Source organism: Oryx dammah, unplaced genomic scaffold (genome assembly GCF_014754425.2).
Source record: "Oryx dammah isolate SB20612 unplaced genomic scaffold, SCBI_Odam_1.1 HiC_scaffold_23, whole genome shotgun sequence".
NCBI classification, from domain to species: Eukaryota; Metazoa; Chordata; class Mammalia; order Artiodactyla; family Bovidae; genus Oryx; species Oryx dammah.
In genome coordinates, this window is record NW_024070207.1 from 52,034,946 (window position 1) to 52,062,308 (window position 27,363).

The 27,363-nt window shown below is 40.8% G+C and overlaps 1 protein-coding gene across 1 annotated transcript in view; it reads left to right on the top strand.

Moving 5' to 3' along the window:
* The first annotated feature begins 352 nt into the window (after positions 1-352).
* The window catches only part of AFF2 (AF4/FMR2 family member 2), a 375,160-nt gene continuing 348,149 nt past the window's right edge, over positions 353-27,363 (top strand). The window contains exons 1-4 of the mRNA XM_040265289.1: positions 353-565; positions 4,191-4,267; positions 5,491-5,611; positions 13,851-14,714. Of these exons, the coding sequence (XP_040121223.1) occupies positions 353-565; positions 4,191-4,267; positions 5,491-5,611; positions 13,851-14,714 (1,275 nt within the window). The remainder of the gene's footprint in view (positions 566-4,190; positions 4,268-5,490; positions 5,612-13,850; positions 14,715-27,363) is intronic.

Here is a 27,363-nt window from a genome sequence, read left to right on the forward strand (position 1 = left end):
TCTTCCCACAGATGTAGTTAATTTTTACAGTCCCTTTAGGCTCTGTACATTTTGGTATAAGGAAACTAATGGCTTTTCTATACTCACTTGCATCCAAATTAAACTCCTAAAGTTTTTCCTACTGTCAATTTCCAATAAAATACCATCCTAAGGAAAGTTGACCAACAGTGTAAATGGGACTAATATTTATTCTTGAGGGTGATGCAAACATGGAATCAGAAGGGACAAACCTTGGGGTATTAGGAAGAGGGCTAGTTTGGGAATCAGAAATCCTGAGTTCTACCTCACAGTTCTGCTACAGACATCCTGTGAGGCCCATTGCCTTTCTGAGCTCAATTTCCTCATCTGGAAAATGAAGAGACAAGAACAAGATGATGGTGACAGCCGAGTCGGCATTGTCAGCCTGGGTGTCTACTGCTGTGAGCTAATGAAGACAGCAGAATTGAACTTCCTCCATCTCAGTGAAGCTATTTACATGTGTCCTAGGTTTTATCTCCCCACAAATGCACCTGTGGCTTCTAATGATGAAAGTAGGAATTGCCTGAGTCCAAGATCTGCTTTAAGGGTGAGTATAGGAGAATATCTGAGAGAAGGAGAAGATATCACTTCAACTTAAAGATGGAAGAGACACGGATTGGCATCTTCCTTTGCCACTCCCCTGATGAGGCCTTGGGCTGGCTCCATTCCTATCCAGAGGGTCATATATTCCTCTTGTGTTAGGAGGGCAGGTTCTCTGTAATTGGAGGCCAGGAAGACCAATGGGTGGATGAAACCAGAGCTAATATAAAAGATCCATTCTAGAGAGTAACTTCTCATCACTGCCTTGTGTTGGAATGAGTAACAGAGTACAGTTGGCCTTTGAACAAGGCGGGCTAAGGGGCACCAACCCTTTGTATCTGCAGTCCTTTTCTATTTGTGATTCTGCATCGGTGGATTCAGCCAACCTTGGGTTCAACCACCTGTGGATTGTGTGGTACTTTACTATTTACTATTGAAAAAATCCGTATGTAACTCGACCCATGCAGCTCTAGCCAGTGTAGTTCAAGGTCTTGGTGACTTAAATGTATTTAGTTGAATGGAGCTTGTTCTTTTTTCTGTCCTTTCTCTGTCAGCTAGTAGAGATGTCAATGAAGCAGGGACTCCAAAAAGATAGGCTGTACAGAGAAAAACTAAGGCCTTTGTTCAGTGAAGAGTAAACTGAGGTGGCTTTTTTTTTACTAGCAGGTTTAAATTGAGATATAGTTGATTTACAATATTATATTTGTTTCAGATGTCAAACATGACAGGCTCAACATTTTATAGATTATACTCCATTTAGAGTTATTATCAAATATTGGCTATAGCCTCTGTGCTTTATAAAAGATCCTTTTAGCTTGTCTATTTTACGTATAGTAGTTTGTATCTTTGGGTTCCACTCCCTGATTTGGCCCTCCCACTGGATTCTGAGTGTTCAGTGTCACCATAGTGTGCCAAATTCCCTTCTATCCTGTAGGAAACAATTGGAAGAACATTCTTCCTTGCTAAGAGTGTAGAGGCCTCAAGTTGTGCTTTGGGGCCCAACTTCCTAATGTGAAAGTGAGTTTTCACACTGAGAGGCCTAGTTCACTCTGTCTTCATCAGTGTGAGGAAAGTTGAATTGTTCAGACCAGTAACATGGGGATGAATTCTGATTTCTGGCTTGAGCACGTCTTCGTGGGCCATGGAGCACCACCCCCCTTTTTCATGGGAAGACAAGCCTAGGCATATAACAGGGCATCAGATCTTCAAGGGACAGACATTGGCTTTCCTGTGGTCTCTGTGGGGCTCACAGGTTCAAACACAACCTCCCAGAATCTGAAGAACTTTAATTGAGTAGATAAAGAGGTCCTCGTGATTATAAACTGCAGTAGGTGCAACAAGAGGCTAAATACATAGCTGGGGTTTTAATTAGCTGGTGCTTCAAATTAGTCATTTTGGTTTCAGTCAGAAATCAGTGACGTTCTGCACTGTGAAAGCCTCATCACCATATAGTTCGTTCCTCATTATACCTCGTCGGGTGAAGCTTTCAGTACAATGCCGTGCTGAGTGAGAAAGGAAAAAAATTGGAGAGAATTGGTTGCCTTCCAGGAGCAGCAGAACTCTATGGAGATGAAATTCACTCTCACCAGAGATATGAGAATTAACTGTTCTTTGTTGTATGTGTTAAAAAATGCAGCAGGCAGTTTGCTCGCCACAGATAACACCCATGCGCACGCTCAATCTACTATTCAGATTTCTCGTCTGGAATCTGGTAGCTTAATGAACTGATGCAAAATGCAGCCGAGAGCCTCCTAACGCATCCAGCCTGGGTTGAAAGCACCAAATGCTCTGAGTGCCGGCCGCTGAAAGGGTTGTCATGCATGTTGAAGCATATGTCCTTTCTTCTTGTCCTTTCTTTCCTTCGGGATTTTAATTATCTTGGCCCTCAGAGCCGGAGAGAGGTAGTTTGCAAAGCCAAGAGACCGAAGTCCTTCCGTGCTTCTTGTGGGAGAATGAAATGTGATCCCCGGGCCTGTCATTCTGGCCTGTCAGGTGCATGGAATGGAAAACTGACATCTTGCTCATGTCCCTTGGAAGCATGATGCTTTGGTGCTCGAGTTTATGTGGAGGGTCATGGCTGCTGAGGGCGAAGAAATGAAGTGTCTTTCTTCTCTGCAGCAAACCTTCCTCCCAGCTTCCCACTCTCACTAAATATTGCTTTAACTTGTCCCCCATCCCACCCTGGACACCCCATCATTGTTCGGTTTTGGCAAATTGATGATGGGCTTGGGTTACACACGGCCAGTACACGATGCTGAGTCTTGTGCGCCACCCTTCATGCACCCAAAATGTAACTGTTGACCACACGTCAGCATCCAATACGAAGACACTGTGTCACATGGAAGAGGTTTGAGGTTCTGATCTCAACTTGTGAATGGAAATGACAGATGATGCCAACAAATGTAGTATCTGTGGATGGCATCTAGGCTGTGAAGGATGGGCCGGCTTCCAGTACCTGGACTTGGTGTCTTTCTTGATCAGGCAGGGCCCAGATGTAGGGCCTAGGCTTTGGGTGGACCTCTGGATGATCTTTGATTTTCCAAGACAGTGATAACATTTGCTGGGCATACTCATGAGTGATCCAGGGAGCTCTTCTGTACCTAGTGTTTTTGTATTATGAAGAGATAGCTGTTGTTGTTGTTCAGCCATGTCTGACTCTTTTGCGACACCATGGACTGTAGCCCACCAGGCTCCTCTGTCCATAGGATTTTCCAGGCAAGAACACCAAAGTGGGTTGCCATTTCCTTCTTCAGGGCATTTTCCTGACCCAGGGATCGAACCTGTATCTCCTGTATTGGCAGGCAGCTTCTTTATCACTGAGCCCAAACATCCTATAAACATTGCCATGATTTTAAAATGGGGAAATGAAGAGTTGTTTATCCAGGAGATAAAGCTGTCAGAGTCACTTAGAGTTTGTCAGTTCAAGTATTCCTGTGGAGAAAGGTGGATGGTTAAGTGTATTGTCCTCTTCCACTCCATCTATATCAATATCTAGTTAAGCTGCCATGAATATCACATACTCTGGGTTCTTATTTTGTAAATTAACATTATGTGATACTCATGGGCAAAGTGGAGAAGGCAATGGCACCCCACACCAGTACTCTTGCCTGGAAAATCCCATGGACGGAGGAGCCTGGTAGGCTGCAGTCCATGGGGTCGCTGAGGGTCAGCCACGACTGAGCGACTTCCCTTTCACTTTTCACTTTCATGCATTGGAAAAAGAAATGGCAACCCACTCCAATGTTCTTGCCGGGAGAATCTCAGGGACGGGGGAGCCTGGTGGGCTGCCGTCTATGGAGGTGCACAGAGTCGGACACGACTGAAGTCACTTAGCAGCAGCAGCAGCATGGGCAAAGTAGGCTACCAGTGATAGGTATTAAGGTTTGAAATGTATTCAAAACCTGTTGACTGTACTTACATATTATAGCAGTATATCTCTTGTAGTTCCTTTAGCTACTATGTTCTCTTCCATGCTAATTACCTAATTAAATCTTCACATGACATTACAGGTTTCATCCGGTAGCTGAAAGTAGAGCGTTACTATAAAAACTTTAATAAGCAGAATGTGTAAAAGTGAAGAGTATCCCCCACTTTTTGAAAGTTCTCATTATGCCACTTTGCTTTTATGAAAGACCTACATTAGTAAGGGAATTATGTTTTTCGTAAAAGCGAAAATCCCCTTTGGATTACTTTTGGTTAGTGCAAATAGGTACTAACATAGGTCTCTCGTAAAAGTGGCTTAAGGCAAACGTTTGGAAAGCAGGGGATACCTATATTAACATAAGCAAGGAAAGCAACATTTATTCAGCACCTTCTAGGCACTTTATGTACCTGTATATAATTAAAATTTTCCTAGCGTATGTGTGCTCACCTTGAGTAGGATTATAATCAAAAGCAGGAGGGAAAACCCAATGAACAAAATAAAGCCCACCAGTGGGAGACTTACAGATTATAGTTTAATACACATAGTCTTGCATGATGAAGAAAATAATTGTGTTCTTATTGAGGAAGTATTCCATTCTATAAAATCCAAGGACCCAGAATGTATCTTTGATATAGTACTGATCTTCCAAAGGGAAAGCCTGAAATGTGATGAGAGTCAGAGTAACATAGTATTCGTAAAACATTTGTGCCTTAAGGTCATTTAAATCTTTTGGCACCTCTTTTCATTAATGACAGTTTGTTGATCAACCCAGACCCCCTAAAAGACTTCTAGTCACCTATGATGCAAACTGTGGGAAGAATAACAACAAATCAAAAAGGAGTGTGACTGACTGGGTGATTTGTTTTTCTGTGGACTTTCAAAGATGTTCTTAAACTCTTCTTTGAGTTTTTCTTTTGGCCACGTGGCATGTGGGATTCTTAGTTCCTTAACTTGTTCTGGAACCTGTGCCCTCTGTGATTGAAGCTTGGAGTCCTAACCACTGGACTGTCAGGGAAGTCCTTCTCCTTCGACTTCATTACAACAGACTAATACTGGCTGTGGGCTCAGGACAGAATTCTTGTTTATCTGCAATAATATATTTGATAATTCCTTTCCCTTTGGACTTGGTGACATCTGTGAATTCTGAGCCCTAGATAGTTGGCAACACAGTGAAACCTGAATTCAGTACTCTTTTGCACAGTGGACTGACTTTGGGGTAGGCTGTAGTAATTGCTTGTAGTAATCAAGCCAGGACAAGGGAAGAGGATTATGCTGTACTTAAATTGTCATGACTACAATGTCTCATAAGCCAGTTTCTATTTCCTTTTGGATTCTGAAGAACTGGTCAGGATCTTTAACCTGCTGGTTAAATAAAGAAAAGGAGGTTGGCTCTCTATACAGTATCAGTTTGGGTAGCCTCAACTTGTTTTTTTTTCTTCTTATTGATAACATGGCTTCCATTACTAATTCATCTTTTGTCTCCTTTTGTCTTTTTCTTTGCACATCAGTCACTATGAACAAGACCGTAGTGCACTTAAGAAAAGGGAATGGGAGCGGAGGAATCAAGAAGTCCAACAAGAAGACGATCTCTTTTCTTCAGGCTTTGATCTTTTTGGGGAGCCCTACAAGGTAGCTGAATATGTATGTAATTTATCTTTCTGCAAAATGGTTGCTTGTTATATTTTTGAATGCACTAATCAACATTTAATCTATTTTTAAAACACCCAAATCATTTCCAAGAGAATCTATTTTACAAATGAAATATATACCTGTGCTGTATTTGGGGCCATGACAAGTTTCTGAGGAAGTCTTCAGAGACACATTCCAGCTTCTTGGGGGAACACAGTAAGATTTGAAAGGGACTTATGAGACTGCCTGTCTCCAAGGGATTCTTTCCTGCCCAGAACCTCATCTAGCAAGGAATGCCCCCTGATGCTTGATCTCACTTTGATTATCATCAGCGAAGCAGCCCCTGAAGACTTCATCAGAAAGTCACTGGAGATGTCTGTGTCTCCTCCCAGTTGGTGCCATCCATCGCAAAACCACTGCTTCCTGTTTCCATTTCAGGTTGTTAGCAGCTGTTCAGTGGTTTGAGAGCTCTTTGAAAATCACTGTTCTAGGACAAAGGGAAAAAGCCAATCATTTTTTGCTGGTGATTAATAATCATGGGTTAGGCGATTGCCTCAACCACAGGGGGTAGTGTAGCTTGGTTGATTTTCTAATGGACTTCTGGCTAGTGTGTAGCTCCAATAAAGATCATACTTCTACATCTTCAAGTGGCTATTTCACAATGACTGCCTCTGAACTTTCTATTTGGAGTGGAGGTTGGGAGAAGAATCCTTTTGAATTGTTAGCAGCTGATTGGTTTTTATTGAAATTTAGTAGCAGTGTAATTTTCTTCAGTGAAACAAAAATGGTGTAAGAGGTAAAACAACCATAATATTAGAAGAGCACCACTTAGGGGATACTGACTGATGTAGACAGTGAGCTGTCTGGATCAGTGACTAGTAAGACCAGAGTCTTTGCTGCCTTGTTCAGACTAAGCAAGAAGCTCTTGATTGAGATGCTCAGGTGCTTTCCAAATTTGGTAAGTCTGACAAAGAGACTACTAGTTTTCAATTTGTCAATAGTAGTGTAATCTTTAATAAACCATTTTTCCTATTTCAATTGGTTTAATTTCTGTACTGCTGTTGAATGTGTACGTGGTGAGATATGGTTAGTTTGACAAGCATTTATTGAAGGCCCATTGTGTGTCAGCCATGTCTTAGACTAGTGTCCAAAGAGAAATAAGATCTAGTTCCTGCTTCAAGGAATTCCTTGTCCAGTGCAGAGATCATCATGAATGAGTGAAGGCATGACTGCATTGTAACTGCTGAAGAGATAGGCAGGAAAATAGATGCCTAAAGACTTTGAATACCTAGGTATTTGGACATGAGTCTGTACACAAAGAGAAGTCATCACCAATTTTAAAGTCAGGAAATGGCAAAGACAGATGAAGACTTGTAAAGATGATGTTGGAAGTGTAGGGAGTGGTGGATTGGAGGGAAGGGAAACTAAAGGGTGAAGACACAGGAGGGAGAGGTACTGATGAGCAGAGCAACGTTCTAGAGCAGATGAGTAAATACAAAATTGAGAACATGTGATGAGTCATGAACCTTGGGTAGGAAAGGGAACGGAATATTAGGATGAGAATAAAGAAGGAGTGTGGAAGACAAGAAGTTGTGGCCTCCATTTTTCTCAGAAAATGGAAGCAAGGTCAAAGGATGACAGATACCTCCTCTCTTCTTTGGTGTTTTTGTTTGTTTGTTTGTTTGTTTTTGCCACACCATGTGGCATGCAAGAACTTAATTCTGTGACCAGGGATCAAACTCATGCTCCCTGCAGTGGAAGTTCAGAGTCTTAACCACTGGACACCGGGGAATTCCCAACCTCATCCCTCCTTGAGAAAGAGGAATGGCCAGCTGAGTTTCACCTCTTATCTTTGGGTGGGTTAGAAAAATGAGCTTTAGTCAAGGGCTCATTCTTAAAATTCAGTATCTACTCCATACTTGACACTATTTTGAGGTATAGAGCAGTTGAATTATTTCCCCCTTTATAATTTAAAGTCTTGTTGAGTTAACATCCTTGTAGGGAAATGCCATCTCTTATTAACAAGCCTGTAATGTAGATGCATACTTATTTTTAGATGTAAATAGTGTAATTTTGAGTAGGCAGTTAAAGAACCTGTTATCAACATTGTCAGAAGTTTTCAAAAGCCATCTGTCTTGATACAACAAGGGTCTGTCAGGTAGAGACACAGATGGGAGCATTAGTCTAGGGCCAGGCCAGGCCTGATGTGTGATTAGTAGCTTGGTGCCTTTAGGCTTCTTGATGAAGAAGAGCCTTTGAAGTAGAGACTGTGAAGGAAAGGAATAATGCTAACAGTTGATGACCTAGTCATTCTCTTTCTTTCACTGTTGCTTTGATGACTGATTGCCATCTTATGCTGTGTACATGGTCAGGGTTCCCTGGGAGATCACTGGGCAGTATGCTTCTCCTTTCCCCCATATCATGATACTAGAAGCGAGGTACACCTCCAAGAGCTCCCTAGACCCAACTGGTGTGGACACCCTTGGAATATCTGGACATGCTGGTGGCAGTGGAAGTTCTAGAGCTGGCCCACGTCCACTGTAGAAATGAGGATTTTCCTACACAACTCTTGTTGAGGGTTGTGGCAGGAATGCTTGCAAAATTAAAAACCAAAATTCCTGGTGGTTCATTAGGACTCTCAGGAAAGTTCTTGCTGCTCTAAATCTTAAAGCATGACCGGATTGCTTATCTGATGGCATTGGTAGTTCATAAACTATCCAGTGAGCACCTGTCCCTAGGACCTGCTGTCCTTTCTTGGCTTCACTTCTATTACTCCCAGAGTGGAAAGAATGCTTATCACCTCTCAATCGGGGTGATGGTGGGTAACATCCCTTTGTGGCTGCTTTTTTCATTTATATTAGTAACTTTTAAATCTGAGTTTGTACTGTGCTGCAGAAAAGGATGTGTTCAAAAGTGCTTGAGAAATGCCATTTGCAATGTGTAGATTAGTGTGGAAAGATGGGGAAGGATGAGGAACTGGCATATACCAAGTGCCTCCTCTGTGCTAGAACTTTCTACAGATATTTCTTTAGTTCCTACAGTAACTGGCTACACATTTTCCTCATGTTTCCCATGAGGAATTCAAAGCTCAGAAAGTGAGGTGGCTTATCTACAGCTTCATATCCCCATAAGTGTGCTTCTTTACCTGTAACAGGAAGCTGTTTACCCTCTGACAGGAAGTCAGAAGACCCTATAAGCTTACCTTGTGTGACTTTGGGGACGAAACTTTATTTCTCTGACCTAAAGTTTCCTTGTCTCTGAAGTGAATAATAATAGCTGATAGAAAAAATGATACCTGTTAATAGCAACAGCAACTGACATTTTATAGCTCTTCACAGATCAACAAGAATGAAGAAAGTGAGATGCAGAGACGTTAAATTGCTTATCCATGGTCATTTGGGTCGGGGCACATAGAAGGCAGATTAGACCACAACAGCTCTGCCAACTCACATGGTGGCTGTGAGAATCAAGCCAAACAGCCAGGGGAAGCTTTGCTTTGAGATATGTAATGTGCTGTACAAATTCAAGGTATCATGGTTATTATAATTAGAGAAAGAAATAGCAACTCACAGCTTAAAGAGATTAATTGTAAAAATATTAGAGTTCAAAAAAAAGGAATTACTAAATCACATACATTAGGCATAATGAAATAAAAGGAAAAAATAAACCCCCAAACTTAAATTATTTTGCTACTTTTATTAAAAAGAAATACCCTGGTACCATAATCTCCTAACACATTAGTCTTGTGATGAAATTATACTATTGATTTGTAGATAACATTAGAAGCAAACTGAGGCAACTCTGCATTTCTCAAAGTAATGAGAGGCAAAAAGCTTAAATGAAGGAGTGCTGTTAGTCATAAGCCACAAACCAGCCATGTAATTTATGCCTGAAAATACTTGGAAATGCATTTCCTTGATGATTGAGAAATTGTGATTACTTAGAAATAATGGCTGCGGAGGTTACCTTTAAGGTATCAATCAATTATCTAGAACGGGAAGTAAAGAATTGGCCAAATTGAAAGAAGCCTATAATTGATTGAAATGGCTAAATTTCCATTTTTGCCATGTTTATAATGTGCAATCAGGACTGCTAAGAATCCCTTGCTCCTTAAAAGAGTTGCTAAGACTCTGGAGGATGAAGATTTAGTGTGAGCCGGAAGTTGCTATGGTGTATAATAAGCATCCATCACGCAAGTATAAATAAATGGATTTTCTATCCAGTGGATCTCATCTTGACATCTTGAGAAATTCAAAAACTGGTTGACAGTTACCCACCTCCTGTGGTGACCACCTGGTCTGTACTGTTAATTATTTTGAGGTTGTTGAATGGTGGACTTCTTGAGGCTGTGTGTCTATGTTTCCTTCATGCCTAATCCTGGCTCTTGAGTGTTTGAAATTTACCAGTGTGTGTCTGAAGAATGACCCTGGTAATTGCTACTTGTAGCCACAGCACGTCTGTTACGGATCTTCCGTCAATCAGCAACTCAAAACTGTCACCAGTGAACTCAACCTTGAACTATCTGCTATGCAGTTCCAGTCACAAGTCCCTCTGACAATTGCTGTGTGGGGAAGCTAGTCGAAGGGAGCTGACCTCCTTCCACTCCCCCAGGTTATCCCAGCTTCATCCCTTATGCCATTAGTGTACCGGAAAGCCCCACACTTGGAGCTGTGAGCCTGACCTCTAACTGAGTTAGACTTCAGCAGTGCAATGTTCTTGCTTTTTAGTCATCATAAGGAAATGTGAGGAACATCTTTGAATCTCTTGTAAAACTGGTACTGAAAAAAAGACCTATTTTATTTTCCAAAGTTTCTTTTAACCAAACCAAACCAAATCAGTGAGAGGAATCCCTTTTCACTTGTTGGTATCCAGCAAACATGGGTCTCATTTAATGAATTAGGATGTGCTTCCTGCCATCAGACAAAGAGAATTCTATATGCTATGAGAATTTCCTCTTGGCCTTTAGCTACCAAGCAGCTTGATCTGATATTCAATCACAGTAACCAAATTAGCTTAACTTTGCTTTTCTACTTATGTACCTTTGACTCCAAGCCATTGCAAATCCTTTATTTTTATATAAACAGGGTATGAATTATTATTTGATTCTGTTCAATTTAGCAGCATTTTGCTGAGGACCTCATATGCACCAGACATGGTGCTAAGTGTTGAGGATATGATGAATAAAAGTGGTCTCTAGTCTTGATGAAAAGCTCATAGTTTTGTGCTGGAAGAGAAATCAGAAGTGTAGTAGACCTTGAACAGTAGGAGATGGATTTTCTATTTTATTCAGAGAACTTTCAGTTTTCTTCTAATTTTAGTCATGTACACAACAGTTTTAGACATTGGCCAGCTTAGAAATTCTCCTAATTTCAAGCATATTTTAAAACCTGGAGATGGAAAAAAAAATTTCTAAGCGTGCATCAGAAACCCAGGTCAGTATAACAATAAACTGAAGAGATGTTAAAACCTAACCAGGATCTCTCTACTGAAGATAAGATGAACATGTCCCTTTTATTTACTGCTAAAATAAGAACAGGGATGTGACTAGCTTCCTGGCAAACCAGTGGGCCTTGAGATTCTTGAGTCCTGATGATGTTGGCCTAGAGAGAATGAATGTCTTCTAAGAACTTTGAGATACTGTGGCATTCTCTGTGACATCAGGGGGCAAAGTTTTTATTCCAGTACAACTGTCTTTCAAGGAAAGTTCAATGAACTTTCAATGAGAGGTCAATAACTGAGCTTCCTGGTAGCTAAGACCAAAAGGTAAAGGTTATAGAATTCTTTTTGTCTAATGTAGGAAGCTTATCTTAATTCATTAAAGGAGACAGTAAAAATGGAAGCATTTAAAATGAGGAATAAAATGGTCTTGTTTCCCCTTGTTGGGTCAGATCTTTGAAGACAGCAGGTATTAGTGTTTATTAGGCAGTCGTCTTACATAAGAGGTTAACTATTTCAGGGACCAGAACAACCCTGCAAGTTTAAAAACTTGCATCAAATTCTACTGGGCCTTCTCAATGATGAAGTCTCTTTGTTCTGAATTTAGGGATTGAACAGAGAGTCTGGATTTGGCTACTGCCTAGCTGGTTCGTTGTGCAACTCCATTGAAGGAGAACACTGTATACAATGTGTTTACTCCTGCCTTAGCTGCAAAATTATTTCTGCCTTTAAAATTGACAAATCTAGGGACTTTCAGGGAATAAAAGTAATTTCTCATTTATTAAATTATGCCTTTCAAATGTGCTTCTGAAAATGGAGCGATTATTCAGGTAAAGATTATTTGGGACTGTAATTGTTTAATCACTTCTTCAGCACCAAGGTTGCATGTGATGCAATATAAGATGTTCTTGAGGATAAGTAAACTGAAACTGACAGGTATTTATTTGATTTCTAAGATTTCCCATCCCCCACAGAGCCCTCAGTATACATTTTGCATACTTTTCCTTAGTCTTGGAAATCATATTTCTGTTCATGCCCTCTTTTCTTTGAAAGTGCCCTATATAATTTACCACGTGATCTGTGTTGAATACTATATACAATCTGTGGCAATTATGCTAACAATGAGGCCAAGGTTCTCAGCTTGATTCCCTCTCTGGTTGCTCTTTCTCATTATCCTTTGCTGGCTCCTCCTCTTCTCCTTAGCCTGGTGATGGTGGCTCAGACAGTAAAGAATTTGCCTGCAATGCAGGAGACCCAGGCTCGATCCCTGGAGAACGGAATGGTCTTCTCCTAGTCTCTTAAAGGTTGATGTTCCACAGGGCTCCTTCTGAGCCTCATCTTCTCATTCCTCATTTTCTTTCCCTGTGTGATTTCATTCATTTTCAGCTCTTCACCCTCTATTTATTCACACACTCTCCCATCTTCACTTAACAGATAACAGCACTCAGCCATACATCTGAGGTTTGGCCTGAGATGTCTGGTGTGAATAGGCACACTCCTGGGCTCCACATCATCTGTTAAGGGTGTGTAAGCAACCTTATATGTTAAACATCAATCTCCAATGGTGGTCGTACTAATGGGGAGGAGGTCACCCCCTCCTGTGCATGGAGAACTTGCATCTGACCCTTGGGACAAGGAGGCTACCAGGGTGGGCGTTTTCCCCATGCACTGGCCCTGCTGCCAGATGGCTCCATGGATGTAAGCAGCTTTCCTTCATCGCAATGGTAGTGCAGCCTGGGCACAAAGAGGCCCTTTGCCTTTCTGACTTCAGCAGCTGGTTTTGATAACACCTTTGGCAGGTAAAGAGAATAATAAAAAGTCATGTTCAAAGATGAAGAGCCAGACTTTTGACAGTCATTTCCAAGTATATGGAGCTCCACCTGTTAGCTATGAAAGCTATTCTTTACTATGTTACAAAAGCTCATGGAAATCTTAATTATTTTAAAAAACAGTCACAACCATTTTGGTAGGTGGTGTTGTCCATAGAATGATGTAGTTGCCAGCCTCACTTTAAAATTTAACTTTGTTTTAATTTAAACAACAGCTTAAATTCTTGAATAAATTTTTCTAAACCCTTGAAAAGACACAGGCAAGCTTGAGTCACTGTTGATGAACAATTGCACCATTTCAAAGTAAATGAGTATGAATCACCAATATGTAAACATAGTTGTCCCCAGAATATGTAGGCAGACACCAGTAATTTACACACTCTTTGATTAAAAGGAATTGGATTCGCTTTAGTCATAAGTTAGCTCAATTTGTTATTGTTTAAGCCCATGCCTTTTCTAAACTGAACATAGTCATGATAGCACAGTTTAATTGACTTCCTTATCCAATGGGCTAACAGTTTTCATGCTATAATGTAGCACAAAGGGCTACATTATATGTCAAGAACAAATATAAATTGAACATTCTATTATAATTCCAACGATCAGTAAGTGGAAGTTGTTAAAGTGTAGCATGTAGCAGTTCAACTCATTGGACCTAAAATAAGTTATTTTGCTAATAAAATTCATAAGCAACATAATTTAAAACTCTCCCCCACCCCATGAGCATATTTAAGAACAGGCCAGGGAGTATATAGACATTTATCACACAGTTCATTCCAAGAGGCTCTTTCAATAGTGTTATTGATTTTTTTTCTTACATTGAACATGAAAAATATGAAATTATATGGCAGCATGAGAATTTTAAAGAACCCTATATGCTAGTCTACTTAAGACATCTGTTTGAAACATTAACAGTAGGAAACACAAACCTATTCATTCTCTCTCCTCCCACCCCCATCTTTTTGTTATTTTAGACAAACAAAGGTGATGCACTTGCGAACCGAGTCCAGAACACGCTGGGAAACTATGATGAAATGAAGGATTTGCTAACTAACCATTCTAATCAGAATCATCTAGTGGGAATCCCAAAGAATTCCATGCCCCAGACTCCCACCAACAAAAATGAACCCAGCTTTTTTCCAGAACAAAAGCACCGAATGGTCCCAGTGCACCAGCAGGATAACACGCACTCCTCAGCGCCAATGCCTCCACCTTCTGTCGTGATACTGAATTCAACTCTAATACACAGCAACCGGAAATCAAAACCTGACTGGTCACGAGATAGTCAGAACACTAGCATTGTAGCAGCCAGCCAAGTCACTAGTCAGCCCAACAAGATGCAGCCGCCAACCCCAGACCAGCCCCCAGCCAGATTGGAAGACTTCTTTGTCTACCCAGCCGAACAGCCTCAAGTTGGAGCGGTTGAAGAATCAAACCCACTGGCAAAGGAAGACAATACTCTCAAGTCCAGTGGAGGGGATACTTTCAAAGAAATCTATCAGTCCAACTCACCAGAAGCACCGGAATTTACAGTGCAAGCGCCTGGATCTCCCCTAGTTGCCTCGTCTCTATTAGCTCCCAGCAGTGGCCTTTCGGTTCAAAACTTCCCACCAGGGCTTTACTGCAAAACAAGCATGGGACAGCAAAAACCAACCGCCTATGTCCGACCCATGGATGGTCAGGACCAGGCCCCGGACATCTCTCCCACACTGAAACCTTCGATTGAATTTGACAACAGCTTTGGGAATCTGTCATTTGGATCACTCTTGGATGGCAAGCCCAGTGCACCCAGTTCAAAGACTAAACAGCCAAAGTTCACGATTCTTCAAACAAGTGAAGTAAGTAATTTTTAAAGTTTTGCTTTGTTTCATTTCTTCTTATTTATTTATTTTTTTAAGTTAATTGCTCTAACCTCTATAATCAGGGCTTCCCAAGCAGCTCTTATTTACCTTTTGGAGCTGTAGGTGAGACCCTTCAAGGTCAGAGTCTTGATTTTCTGTTGCTTGTGACTTGACCTATTTACACTCTGCAAATACAGCTAAATCTCCATAATTTGGAATGATAAAAGACAAGATCTGTCTGAGTGAATGAAAAGTTGGAGTTATAAAATAGTTTCAGAGACAGCATTTGTAGTAATATTACGTATACATGAATCACATTGGAGATTTTCATTGGTCTTAAGCAGGATGAGATACGTGAAAAGATAGTGGATCACCCTAGGCCTTCACTAACAGATAGCACATCAGAAACATAAAATGCAGAAGTTGCTTAAGGTACAAGGATGTACAAGTGTGATTTGCTGAAAACAGAAGTGGAAGGCATTCTTTAAGACCCATAGTTTCTTGAGCACTTGTAGGGCTGTTCCTTGGCGAGACCTTAATATTAACTTCCATATCCCTCAGTCTTACCTTCTGCATCACCTTCTCCAAGTGCCTACCTAACCCTCTTGTATTACCTTGATCCCTTCTGTCCAAGGCAAAAGCATGATCCTCAACCAAAATCCCACTGGGTTTAGAATGACTAACCATTTCACCCATCTCAGGAAGCATTGCTTTATAAAAGAGAAGTCCAGGGGGACAGAATCCTTTACCAGAGGAATGAATCGTTAATGATTAGATCCCAGGCCTTATGGCCCCTGGGTAGGGGCCAGAGATTGGGTGCCCCTCAGAGGCCACCTTGTAAGCAGCTCTCTACTGCACCTCAAGTGCTTGACTGGAAGAAACCTTTGCTTTTACTGGTGACGAAAGGCTTGAAAAGACACAGAGGAAGAAAGTAGGTTGAAATTTTCACTGTCTAAGAGTCACAGTGTGTCTGATTTGTCACAGAGTCCAAGTTAGTGGTGTCTGAATTAGAGAAGTCTGACCCCATGTGCCCTCCAGCTCTTCTTCCTTTATTCATGCTCAGCAGATGTGCTGATTGCATGGGATGATGGGCACCCAAGGGGAGGGAGGACTGGGGCTGTTGGCTGTATTTTCTGGATGAATGTTTAGAGTATAGTTTCATTTCTCAGACAGTTCTGCTGTTTGTATCATCATCCCTCATCAGTTCAGTTAGTTCAGTTCAGTCGCTCAGTCATGTCTGACTCTTTGTGACCCCATGCACTGCAGCATGCCAGGCCTCCCTGTCCATTACCAACTCCTGGAGTTTACTCAAACTCATGTTCATTGAGTCGGTGATGCTATCCAACCATCTCATCCTCTGTCGTCCCCTTCTCCTCTTGTCTTCAATCTTTCCCAGCATCAGGGTCTTTTCCAATGAGTCAATTCTTTGCATCAGGTGGCCAAAGTATTGGAGTTTCAGCTTCAGCATCAGTCTTTCCAATGAACACCCAGGACTGAGCTCCTTTAGGATTGACTGGTTGGATTTCTTTGCAGTCCAAGGGACTCTTAAGAGTCTTCTCCAGCACCACAGTTGAAAAGCATCAATTCTTTGGTGCTCAGCTTTCTTTATAGTCCAACTCTCACATGACTACTGGAAAAACCATAGCCTTGACTAGACAGACCTTTGTTGGCAAAGTAATGTCTATGCTTTTTAATGTGCTATCTAGGTTGGTCATAATTTTCCTTCCAAGGAGTAAGCGTCTTTTAATTTCATGTCTACAGTCACTATCTGTAGTGATTTTGGAACCCCCCAAAATAAAGTCTGCCACTGTTTCCCCATCTATTTGCCATGAAGTGATGGGACCAGATTCCATGATCTTAGTTTTCAGAATGTTGAGCTTTAAGCCAACTTTTTCACTCTCCTCTTTCACTTTCATCAAGAGGCTCTTTAGTTTTTCTTCACTTTCTGCCATAAGGGTGGTGTCATCTGCATATCTGAGGTTATTGATATTTCTCCCAGCAATCTTGATTCTAGCTTGTGCTTCATCCAGCCTAGCGTTTCTCATGATGTACTCTGCATATAAGTTAAATAAGCAGGGTGACAATATACAGCCTTAATGTACTCCTTTTCCTATTTGGAACCAGTCTGTTGTTCCATGTCCAGTTCTAACTGTTGCTTCCTGACCTGCATACAGATTTCTCAAGAGGCAGGTCAGGCGGCTGGTGTGCCCATCTCTTTCAGAATTTTCCACAGTTTATTGTGATCCACACAGTCAAAGGCTTTGGCATAGTCAATAAAGCAGAAGTAGATGCTTTTCTGGAACTTTCTTGCTTTTTTGATGATCGAGCGGATGTTGGCAATTTGATCTCTGGTTCCTCTGCCTTTTCTAAAACCAGCTTGAACATCTGGAAATTCATGGTTCACGTCTTGCTGAAACCTGGCTTGGAGAATTTTGAGCATGACTTTACTAGCCTGTGATGTGAGTGCAATTGTGTGGTAGTTTGAGCATTCTTTGGCATTGCTTTTCTTAGGGATTGGAATGAAAACTGACCTTTTCCAGTCCTGTGGCCACTGCTGAGTTTTCCAAATTTGCTGGCATATTGAGTACAATACTTTCACAGCATCATCTTTCAGGATTTGAAACAGCTCAACTGGAATTCCATCACCTCCACTAGCTTTGTTCGTAGTGATGCTTCCTAAGGCCCACTTGACTTCACATTCCAGGATGTCTGGCTCTAGATGAGTGATCACATCATCATGATTATCTGGGTCGTGAAGATCTTTTCTGTTCGGTTCTTCTGTGTATACTTGCCACCTCTTCTTAATATCTTCTGTTAGGTCCATACCATTTCTGTCCTTTATTGAGCCCATCTTTGCATGAAATGTTCCCTTGGTATCTCTAATTTTCTTGAAGAGATCTCTAGTCTTTCCCGTTCTATTGTTTTCTTCTATTTCATTGCATTGATCTCTGAGGAAGGCTTTCTCATCCCTCATCACGTCTTGTCAAGTATCTGTCCAGTCTGTCACCTCTTCACTCTCACTGCCCTCCAAGCTCCTGTGAGTATCTCTTGCCTAGGCCACCTCCTGTCTGGTGTCCACCCCCCCCCTAGTCTCACTTCTCTTTCAAACCATCCTCCATTTAGGCTGATCTGATGGGAAGATCTGGCCATGTCACTCCCTCCCTTGGAGTCTTCCATGTCTTCTCATTGTTTTCAGGAAAAAGTCCAATTTCTTAGTCCCACACTCAGTGCTCTTCACTCTGTGGTTTCATACTCCTTACCTGACCTCATATCTCACTGCTTTGTCATATGAAGATGAGATTTTGGCCATGCAGAGCGACTTGTGGCTCCCCATCATATCATGCTTTGTCACACTTCCTTGCTTTTGTGCTTCCTCTCTACTCAACCTAGACTGTCTTTCCCTTTGCTCCTCAATCTTCCCAGTGAAGTCTTGTTTCTCCTTTAAATCTACTCGGTCATCACTCTCTCCATAAATGCTTCACTGATGCCACCAGGACAAGCTTCTTTCTCTGGGCTCACCCAAGCGCCTTCTATACACTTTGGCCCTTCTCTCATTGTATTGTAGTTATTCATTTATGGGTCTGTCTCTTCTATTAGACTGTGAGCTCCCTGAGGACAAGGAATGTCTCATTTCTTTTCTGTATCCCAAGTGCCTAGCAAACGCCTGACACATAGTAGATACTCAATAAATGTTTGTTGAATGAATGAACTTAAGAAATAAGTTACTTGATTACATTTTCTAAACCACAGTGTTAATCAAATATGCGAACAAAGGTAAATCATCGCTAGAAAATCCATCCTCAGATATATTTCCTTAGTTTTACCCAGTCTGCCTGTGCCTTACTTTGCTCTTGTCCTGCACGGTCATTTGGAAATACTAATCTTCATTTTCCCTGAATGGCTTAATACAGGAGTGTGATACTTAAAAGGCAGAAAGCAACCTACTTTGAAAGAAGGGGCATCTAATGGGAGGCTGGGTCATCATTCTTGCTTCTTCTTTTGTCCTGGTATCTCCTGCTGGTCCCTCTTAACTTGGCAGTTTCATGACTAAGAACTAGTTTGGAAATAATAGCACTGGCCCATCAAGAGATCTGGCAGCATGTATCAACACCTCATTGACAGAACGAGAGGTCACAGAACCAGTGAGATCCACTCCAGTGTAATCTTCTCTCTTACACATTCAGAACACAGTTGTCCCAGATATGGAAGAAACCCAGTGCTTTCGCTCAGTGCTCAGGTACACCAACTAGATGTACATTTCCAAACAGAGTCTGAGCTGTCATCAGCTCTAGAGATGATGACCCAGGAGCAGCCTGTGTGCGTGTAGCGTTTGGTGATAGTACAAACAGACTATGGTAGAGACTTGCCTGAAAAATGTGTCAGGTGCAATGAAGTCATGATAAGAGATCAGTGAAAGAAGTACTTATCATAACATATGGGTCTCTAGGAAGGACTTGAGGAAGGGCTGGAGAAAAGCTTGAGCCCCTAACGTTAGGAGAATATACAGGCTTCAAGGGCAGTGTGGAAACCAAAAATAGGCAGAAAGGGAATGAGAAGTTAGCTAGCCTAAGAGACAATTTAGAAGGGTGTAGATTAAAACGTGGGCAGCAATATAGACAGGGTGGGGCCTTATGGAGCTTTGAACCTAATGGAATTGATGTGGCTAAAACTCTGACCAAGTCTGGAAATTCATCCTATTAAATCTTGATGCACTTTTCAAAAGCACTTTCCATTAGAATTCAGCCCCAGTTCCTGGCGCCAAGAGTTCCAAGCATGAGGTTCTGAGTCCCTAGTCAAAGTAGCCATCTTCGATGACTTGTACCATTATTTTGAATTATTACTGGAAAAGCTTGTCCGTAGTGAGGTCATGATATTTCTTTGAGTTTTCCTAGCTCTTCCCCTGGCTCGAGGGACAGGAGGCTGATGTGTGTTTGTGAAGTGCATTTGGGTGGAGTAAGGGGTTGAATCATCAGGAAAAAGAGACATTCTAAGATATACAAATAAGCAGATATGATGATATTAGTGTGTTGAGAGACCAGAAACAATTACTGGAATTAAATGTACATGTGTGTGTGCTCATATTTGTTGCTGTGTCTATGCTTATTTACATAGTGGGGACATTTTAGTTTCCATCCTTGAAAGTTACCTTCCTTCTTATAATTTCTGTATTGATAATAATAATGTTAATAAATACTAATAAAATCCAACCCACTTTATTGCCAAAGGTCAGCATTTCAATTGAATCATGCTTTTTAAAGAAATTACATATTTAAAAACAATCTATTATCATTCCATGCAAACAAAAAAAAAAAAAAAAACTGTTCTGCAGTTGCACTTAGAAGAATTTTTGGAGAACTGCATCTGAAAATAGTAAAAGACCTATTTATATCAAGTGGAAACTGAGGGTTGCTCACAGGTGGTGTTTTATTAGGAAATGAATTTGCTAATAAATGTAATATTATGCCTGGTTTCATTACAGATGTTTTGCTTATTTTTTCATTAGGATTAAAAAAATTTCTGGTGTAGATAGTTTTGCATTTTGGTGCAATGTGTTATTAGTATCTTTTGGGAAGTAAATAATTCCATGCAAATTGAAGGATCAATGACATATTAAGCATTTTCATCCTAGCTCAATGGCTTTCAGAAGTACAGTAAGAATGTGTAGTGTCATCACCATAAAGGATCATTTGCCTTCCAAGGTGCTCTTGTCTGTGACCTAAAACTATCTGAGGCTCCAATTGCCTCCAAATTAGAAGCCTTTAGAAAAGTTGAACGAAACTGATATGAATAATGGGATTTGGCTTTAGCTTATTTTAGTGGCTAGCTCTGTCAACCAGCTGAAAAGTTATTGTTCACAGTTGTGACTGCGCTTGCTTTGTTTTATATCAGATGCAGTGAACACTGGGGTGTAATTAGTTTTATTTATTATAAGTGAATAGGAAGCTCAGGTCCCTCATGTGAGAACAATAGAGAATGCCGCGAACTTACCATTCGTGTACTGGTTGCATTCGAGCAGCTACACAGAAACCACTGAGGCAGGTCCTTCAAAGAATGGAAGGCCATTCAGCTGCTGTGTACATTACGAATTTATTTCTTTGTCCGTTCTTATGGAAATAAGATAGTATTCAGTCTAAGACTGTAACTGGTGTAATTCCCACCTCATTGGTAAAAAATGGAGACACCTTGGAAAGGCCTCACATTTCAAGGGTGCCAGCAGAGACTCTGACCTTCAGATTTATTCCATTGAAGTATAGGAACCAGAAAGCTTTGTATATTCTCTGCCAGTCCATTATCTAGTGGTTGCTTTTTCTTTATGCTTTGGACTAACTCTTCCAATTTCTTGATCTCATTGGGATTAAAATTCCTTAAGGAATTTTATCTTTTTATCTGCCCCTGTCTCAACTTTAGTGTCCCCCTAAGCTGAATGAAGTGGCCTTCACTGAGCATCTGAAAAGAATAGTCAATAATGGAAGTAGGACTTGGAGCCTCACATTCTTTGTGATGTAGAGGTCAGAGCTGCTAGGAGAGGATTTAAGTAAGATTGTCATATTTCAATGATTCAAAAAGGTGTTTTGGGGAGGAGTGGCTGAGACCCTCCTCACAATCATAAAGCTGTCTCACCAGAAAGTGATGCACAGAAGTAACCCTGGAAGGTTTCACAGAGATGGAATGCAAGATAGAGGTTTTAATTTAATTTTTTTATTTTATATTGGAGTATAGTTGATTTACAATGTTGTGTTAGTTTCAGGTGTACAGCAAAGTGATTCAGTTATACGTATACATATATCTATTCTTTTACAGATTCTTTTCCTTATATTCCTATAACAGAATATTGAGTAGAGCTTGCTATACAGTAAGTCCTTGTTGATTATCTTTTTTTATTTTTTTGTTTTTATTTATTTTTTATTTATTTTTTTTAAATTTTACTTTATTTTACTTTACAATGCTGTATTGATTTTGCCATACATCAACGTGAATCTGCCACGTGTGTACATGAGTTCCCAATCCTGAACCCTCCTCCCACCTCCCTCCCCATACCATCTCTCTGGGTCATCCCAGTGCACTAGCCTCAAGCATCCTGTATCCTGCACCGAACCTAGACTGGCGATTCATTTCTTACATGATATTATACATGTTTCAATGCCATTCTCCCAAATCATCCCACCCTCTCCCTCTCCCTCTCCCACAGGGTCCAAAAGTCTGTTCTATACATCTGTGTCTCTTTTGCTGTCTTGCATACAGGGTTATTGTTACCATCTTTCTAAATTCCATATATATGTGTTAGTATACTGTATTGGTGTTTTTCTTTCTGGCTTACTTCACTCTGTATAATCGGCTCTAGTTTCATCCACCTCATTAGAACTGATTCAAATGTATTCTTTTTAATGGCTGAGTAATACTCCATTGTGTATATGTACCACAGCTTTCTTATCCATTCATCCGCTGATGGACATCTAGGTTGCTTCCATGTCCTGGCTATTGTAAACAGTGCTGTGATGAACATTGGGGTACACGTGTCTCTTTCAATTCTAGTTTCCTTGATGTGTATGCCCAGCAGTGGGATTGCTGGGTCATAAGGCAGTTCTATTTCCAGTTTTTTAAGGCATCTCCACACTGTTCTCCATAGTAGTGTCTATATGTGGAGAAGGCAATGGCAACCCACTCCAGTACTCTTTCCTGGAAAATCCCATGGATGGAGGAGCCTGGTAGGCTGCAGTCCATGGGGTCACGAAGAGCTGGACACGACTGAGTGACTTCACTTTCACTTTCCACTTTCATGCATTGGAGAAGGAAATGGCAACCCACTCCAGTGTTCTTGCCTGGAGAATCCCAGGGACGGAGGAGCCTGGTGGGCTGCCATCTATGGGGTCGCACAGAGTCAGACACGATTGAAGCGACACAGCAGCAGCAGCAGTGTCTATATGGTAATACCAAGATCCTAAGTTTTCCTTACTCCCCTTTCCCCTTTGGTAACCATAAATGTTTTCAAAGTCTGTGATTCTGTTTCTTTTTAATGAAGTCAGACAGTAAGACAAGCATCATATGATATCATTTATAAGCGAAATCTAAAAAGATGATACAAATTTACAAAGCAAGATAGATTTTGAACTTGACCTTGAATACTGGGTGGAATCACAATAGGTGAAGAGGGATCTGGAGGGCAGAACAGTTCAGTTCAGTTCAGTCAGTTCAGTTGCTCAGTCGTGTCCGACTCTTTGCGACCCCATGAATCGCAGCACGCCAGGCCTCCCTGTCCATCACCAACTCCCGGAGTTCACTCAGACTCACATCCATCGAGTCAGTGATGCCATCCAGCCATCTCATCCTCGGTCGTCCCCTTCTTCTCCTGCCCCCAATTCCTCCCAGCATCAGAGTCTTTTCCAATGAGTCAACTCTTCGCATGAGGTGGCCAAACTACTGGAGTTTCAGCTTTAGCATCATTGCTTCCAAAGAAATCCCAGGGCTGATCTCCTTCAGAATGGACTGGTTGGATCTCCTTGCAGTCCAAGGGACTCTCAAGAGTCTTCTCCAACACCACAGTTCAAAAGCATCAATTCTTTGGCACTCAGCCTTCTTCATAGTCCAGCTCTCACATCCATACATGACCACAGGAAAAACCATAGCCTTGACTAGACAGACCTTAGTCGGCAAAGTAATGTCTCTGCTTTTGAATATGCTATCTAGGTTGGTCATAACTTTCCTTCCAAGGAGTAAGCGTCTTTTAATTTCATGGCTGCAGTCACCATCTGCAGTGATTTTGGAGCCCAAAAAAATAAAGTCTGACACTGTTTCCACTGTTTCCCCATCTATTTCCCATGAATTGGTGGGACTGGATGCCATGATCTTCATTTTCTGAATGTTGAGCTTTAAGCCAACTTTTTCACTCTCCTCTTTCACTTTCATCAAGAGGCTTTTTAGTTCCTCTTCACTTTCTGCCATAAGGGTGGTGTCATCTGCATATCTGAGGTTATTGATATTTCTCCCGGCAATCTTGATTCCAGCTTGTGTTTCTTCCAGCCCAGCGTTTCTCATGATGTACTCTGCATGTAAGTTAAATAAGCAGGGTGACAATGTACAGCCTTTATATACTCCTTTTCCTATTCGGAACCAGTCTGTTGTTCCATGTCCAGTTCTAACTGTTGCTTCCTGACCTGCATACAGATTTTTCACATGTATGCAAATGAGTGATGGGTGGAGAGACTTGCAGGTAAAAAAAAAAAAAAAAGATGAGAACATGCAACTGCAGGTTGGGACCAGAGTGAAACAGAGCTGAAAAAACCAGAGTTGGTAATGTCTTGAATGCCTGGGCGATGTGGCATCCAGACTATGATGCTGGACTTGAAGCTCCATTTTCCCGGTGGCTTCATGGGGGCTGACCTAGGAACTCTCAGGCCAGTCACTGTCACCGACTTGAGCAGTAATTTCTGAGCTACTGTGTTCTCCATTCCATTACCCGAAAGCACATCACATTTCTTGTTCTGTGGGCATTGGTTTTCTCACATGGTTTCTGGAGGCTCTAAAGTCATGCTGAAATGGTTAGTCTAAACCACTCTTCTCCCTTGTCCTCTGTTAGCCCATCTCCCTTCATTCTCTCTAGCCAAACTCAGGAAGAGAGCTCAACTTTGGCTTCCTAAAGATTATGTAAATACCTAACTCTTTTTTTTCCCTTCTCATTTCAAGTCCTGTTCTTTAGCGCATATATATATATATATATATTTCTTTTCTAAGGCTGTATGTAACTGACTCCACCATCAGCATCCCAGAACCAAGTTAGCTGTTTCAACATTCCATTTTTTAAAAATTAATTTCAATGATTTGGTTCAATGCAATGATCTTGGAGTTCTGTGCTTGTAAATCCCTTGTTACTTTGAACATTTTTTTTCCAGTTGGAAAGTTTGATTTATTCTTAATCTGAAAAAAACCTTTAATTTTTATACTATGCCAATTTAAATCATCACTAATAATGATAAAACATCACAATTTATTAGTACTTTTATTAATTCTTTGTGAGCTAACTGGAAGTAAATCTTATGTGGATGAATGTGTGGTGTATCACAAAGTATAGTTTGAATGAGGTCTGCTGAGTTGTGGTTCCACTTCTAGCCTGGACTTGCTTGGTGAACCTGAGTGATTTTACCAGTGTAGGCCTCTTGTTATGAGCAGTGTTTAGATGAGCTCATCTGTGAGGTTTCCTCTAGCCATACATCTCTTAGGATGTGCTTCTCCTTTGTGGTTAAGGTGAAGGCCACCTTGTTTGTAAATTTCCTTCATCCATTGCCTCCCTCCTGCCTACCCTCAAAGAGCATGTGCCTCAGAATGACATGGAGGGTGTGAGGCCTGCCTGCCTGCCACTCACTACCATCCTTCAGAACACTTGGGATATTTTGAAGTCTATACCAATACAGGCAAACAAGAATTGAATCTTCTTTTGGGGTTGGATGCCAATTCCTCCTGGATTATTAGTATATTTCAACTCATTTTTTTTAAAGAAAAAAAAATAAAACAAGTATAAGCTGCATTTCACTGGAAAACACCAAGCTGTGAACTCAGGAAATAGCCTCCTAATCCTTTTGTCACCACCCACTAACATAATGAAAGATGGAGAACTTCTATTTTCACATTACTTCTAGGAAAATATTTTGACAGATTCAGTATGCAGTAAAGTGATAAGCTTTTGTTCCGTGTGTTCCAAATCATCCTGTTATCACTGGATATATCGATTAGCTTAGTACATTCTGAGTCAGTCATAAAAAACAGACTGCTCACATTCTGTGTTCAAGAATAAGAAAAATTGACAGGTAGATAACCATATTGATTCATGCCAAATAGTGAATGTGAAGGGTTTTATAGCGGAGTTATAAAAGTCTTTATGTCTATTGTAAGTCTCTTAAGCATTTTTTAATTGGCATGAAAGCAAATGATCTTTAATTAACTATCTTTTAAAAAAGTGCTATGCTTTGGTTAATGAATAGAGTTTATAATATAGGTGACAATAACAAAAATCTATTGCCTTTTATACTTAGAGTTTACAGTCGTTTTCATATAATTTTTTCTAGCTTTATTGAGGTATAGTTGACAACTAACAATTGTACATGTTTACAGTGTACAGCTTGATGTTTTGATATACATAAACATTGTAAAATAACCTCTACAATAATGCTAATGAACATATTCATCACCTCACACAGCTACCATTGTGTGTGTGTGTGTGTGGGTGTGGGTGGGTGCATGTGTGGTGAGAATACGTAAGATCTACCTTCTTAGCAAATTTCAAGTGTACAATATGGTATTATTAACTAGATCCACCATGCTGTATATTATCTCTAGAATTTATTCATCCAGCATCACTGAAACCTTGTACCCCTTTACCAATATCTCCCCATTTCCCCAAACCCCATCCATCCTACCTTGACTAGATTCTCACAGAGCCTGGGATTATCGTCATTCTCTTTTCACAAGGGCAGACATGTAGACTCACAGAAAATTACTGAGTCAGCAAATGGCAATGCTGGGATAAGAACCCAGGTCACTAGTGCCATCTCCATGATGCTATTTGGTGTCCAGTGTGCTACTTTATATGTATGGATTAATTTTCTAAAATTAGCTTCTCTAATGGCACATGAGGGGCAAGAGAATAATGAGCTGAATCCAGCTTAAGTTGAAATTCCCCTGATGGGTTCATATTTCAAAAGTTGGGGGCCAAACCTTCCAACAGAGCAATTTTCCCTATGGTAGTACAGGTTACACTCATGTGTTTTTGATTTACAAATATGGTGAGAAGTAGTGTTTTTACAATATTCCTCAATGAGTAACATATGACACAACTTGTTAGAGGACCTTTTCTTGGTTCATAAAGTTTTGTTTTTTGTCTATTTGGTAGGATAATTTTAGCAGAATGCTCAGACAACAGAGCTAAAACCTGGATTTCTGCAGCTGAAACAACTATATTCTAGATAAACCTTAGATGTGAATGAGGGATCAATTAAAAGTGGGCATGTAAATAATTGTTATAGGAGGAACAAGATGTATCTCAAATGTTTGAGCCCCCGCCTGAGTACAGTAATGGGAAAAACTTACAGATCATTGAATTCCAAGAGTAGTCAGCAAGGAACGGGAAGGCTCCCTCACTTTTATCTACATGTTGAATAGGTAAGTCTCCCTGTACCTTAGCAAAACAGGACAGGGAATCCATAGGCTGCCTACTCAGAAAATCACTGAGAATCCATGAACTATATAGTTGTGAAAGCTCTTTGAAATTTTTACTATATTCTGGAAATGGGAGATATATTGGGTTGGCCAAAAAGTTTATTCAGGATTTTCCAGAGGATGATAGAAAAATGCAAATGAACTTTTTGGCCAATGCAACATTAGTTTTCCATACGTGGTGTAACAAAAGTATCATAAACTGGGCAGGTTAAAACACCAGAAGTTATCCTTTCACAGTTATGGAGGCTAGAAATCCAAAAAGATATTGGCAGGGTTGAGCACCCTCCAAACGTTCTAGAACAGGATCCTTCCTAGCCTCTTCCAGTTTCTGGTGGCCCCAGGCATTCCTTGGCTTGTAGCCACATCATTCCACTCTCCGCCTTTGTCTCCACATGGCCTTCTTCTCTGTATGTCTCTCTGTGCCCTCCCCTTTTCTTAT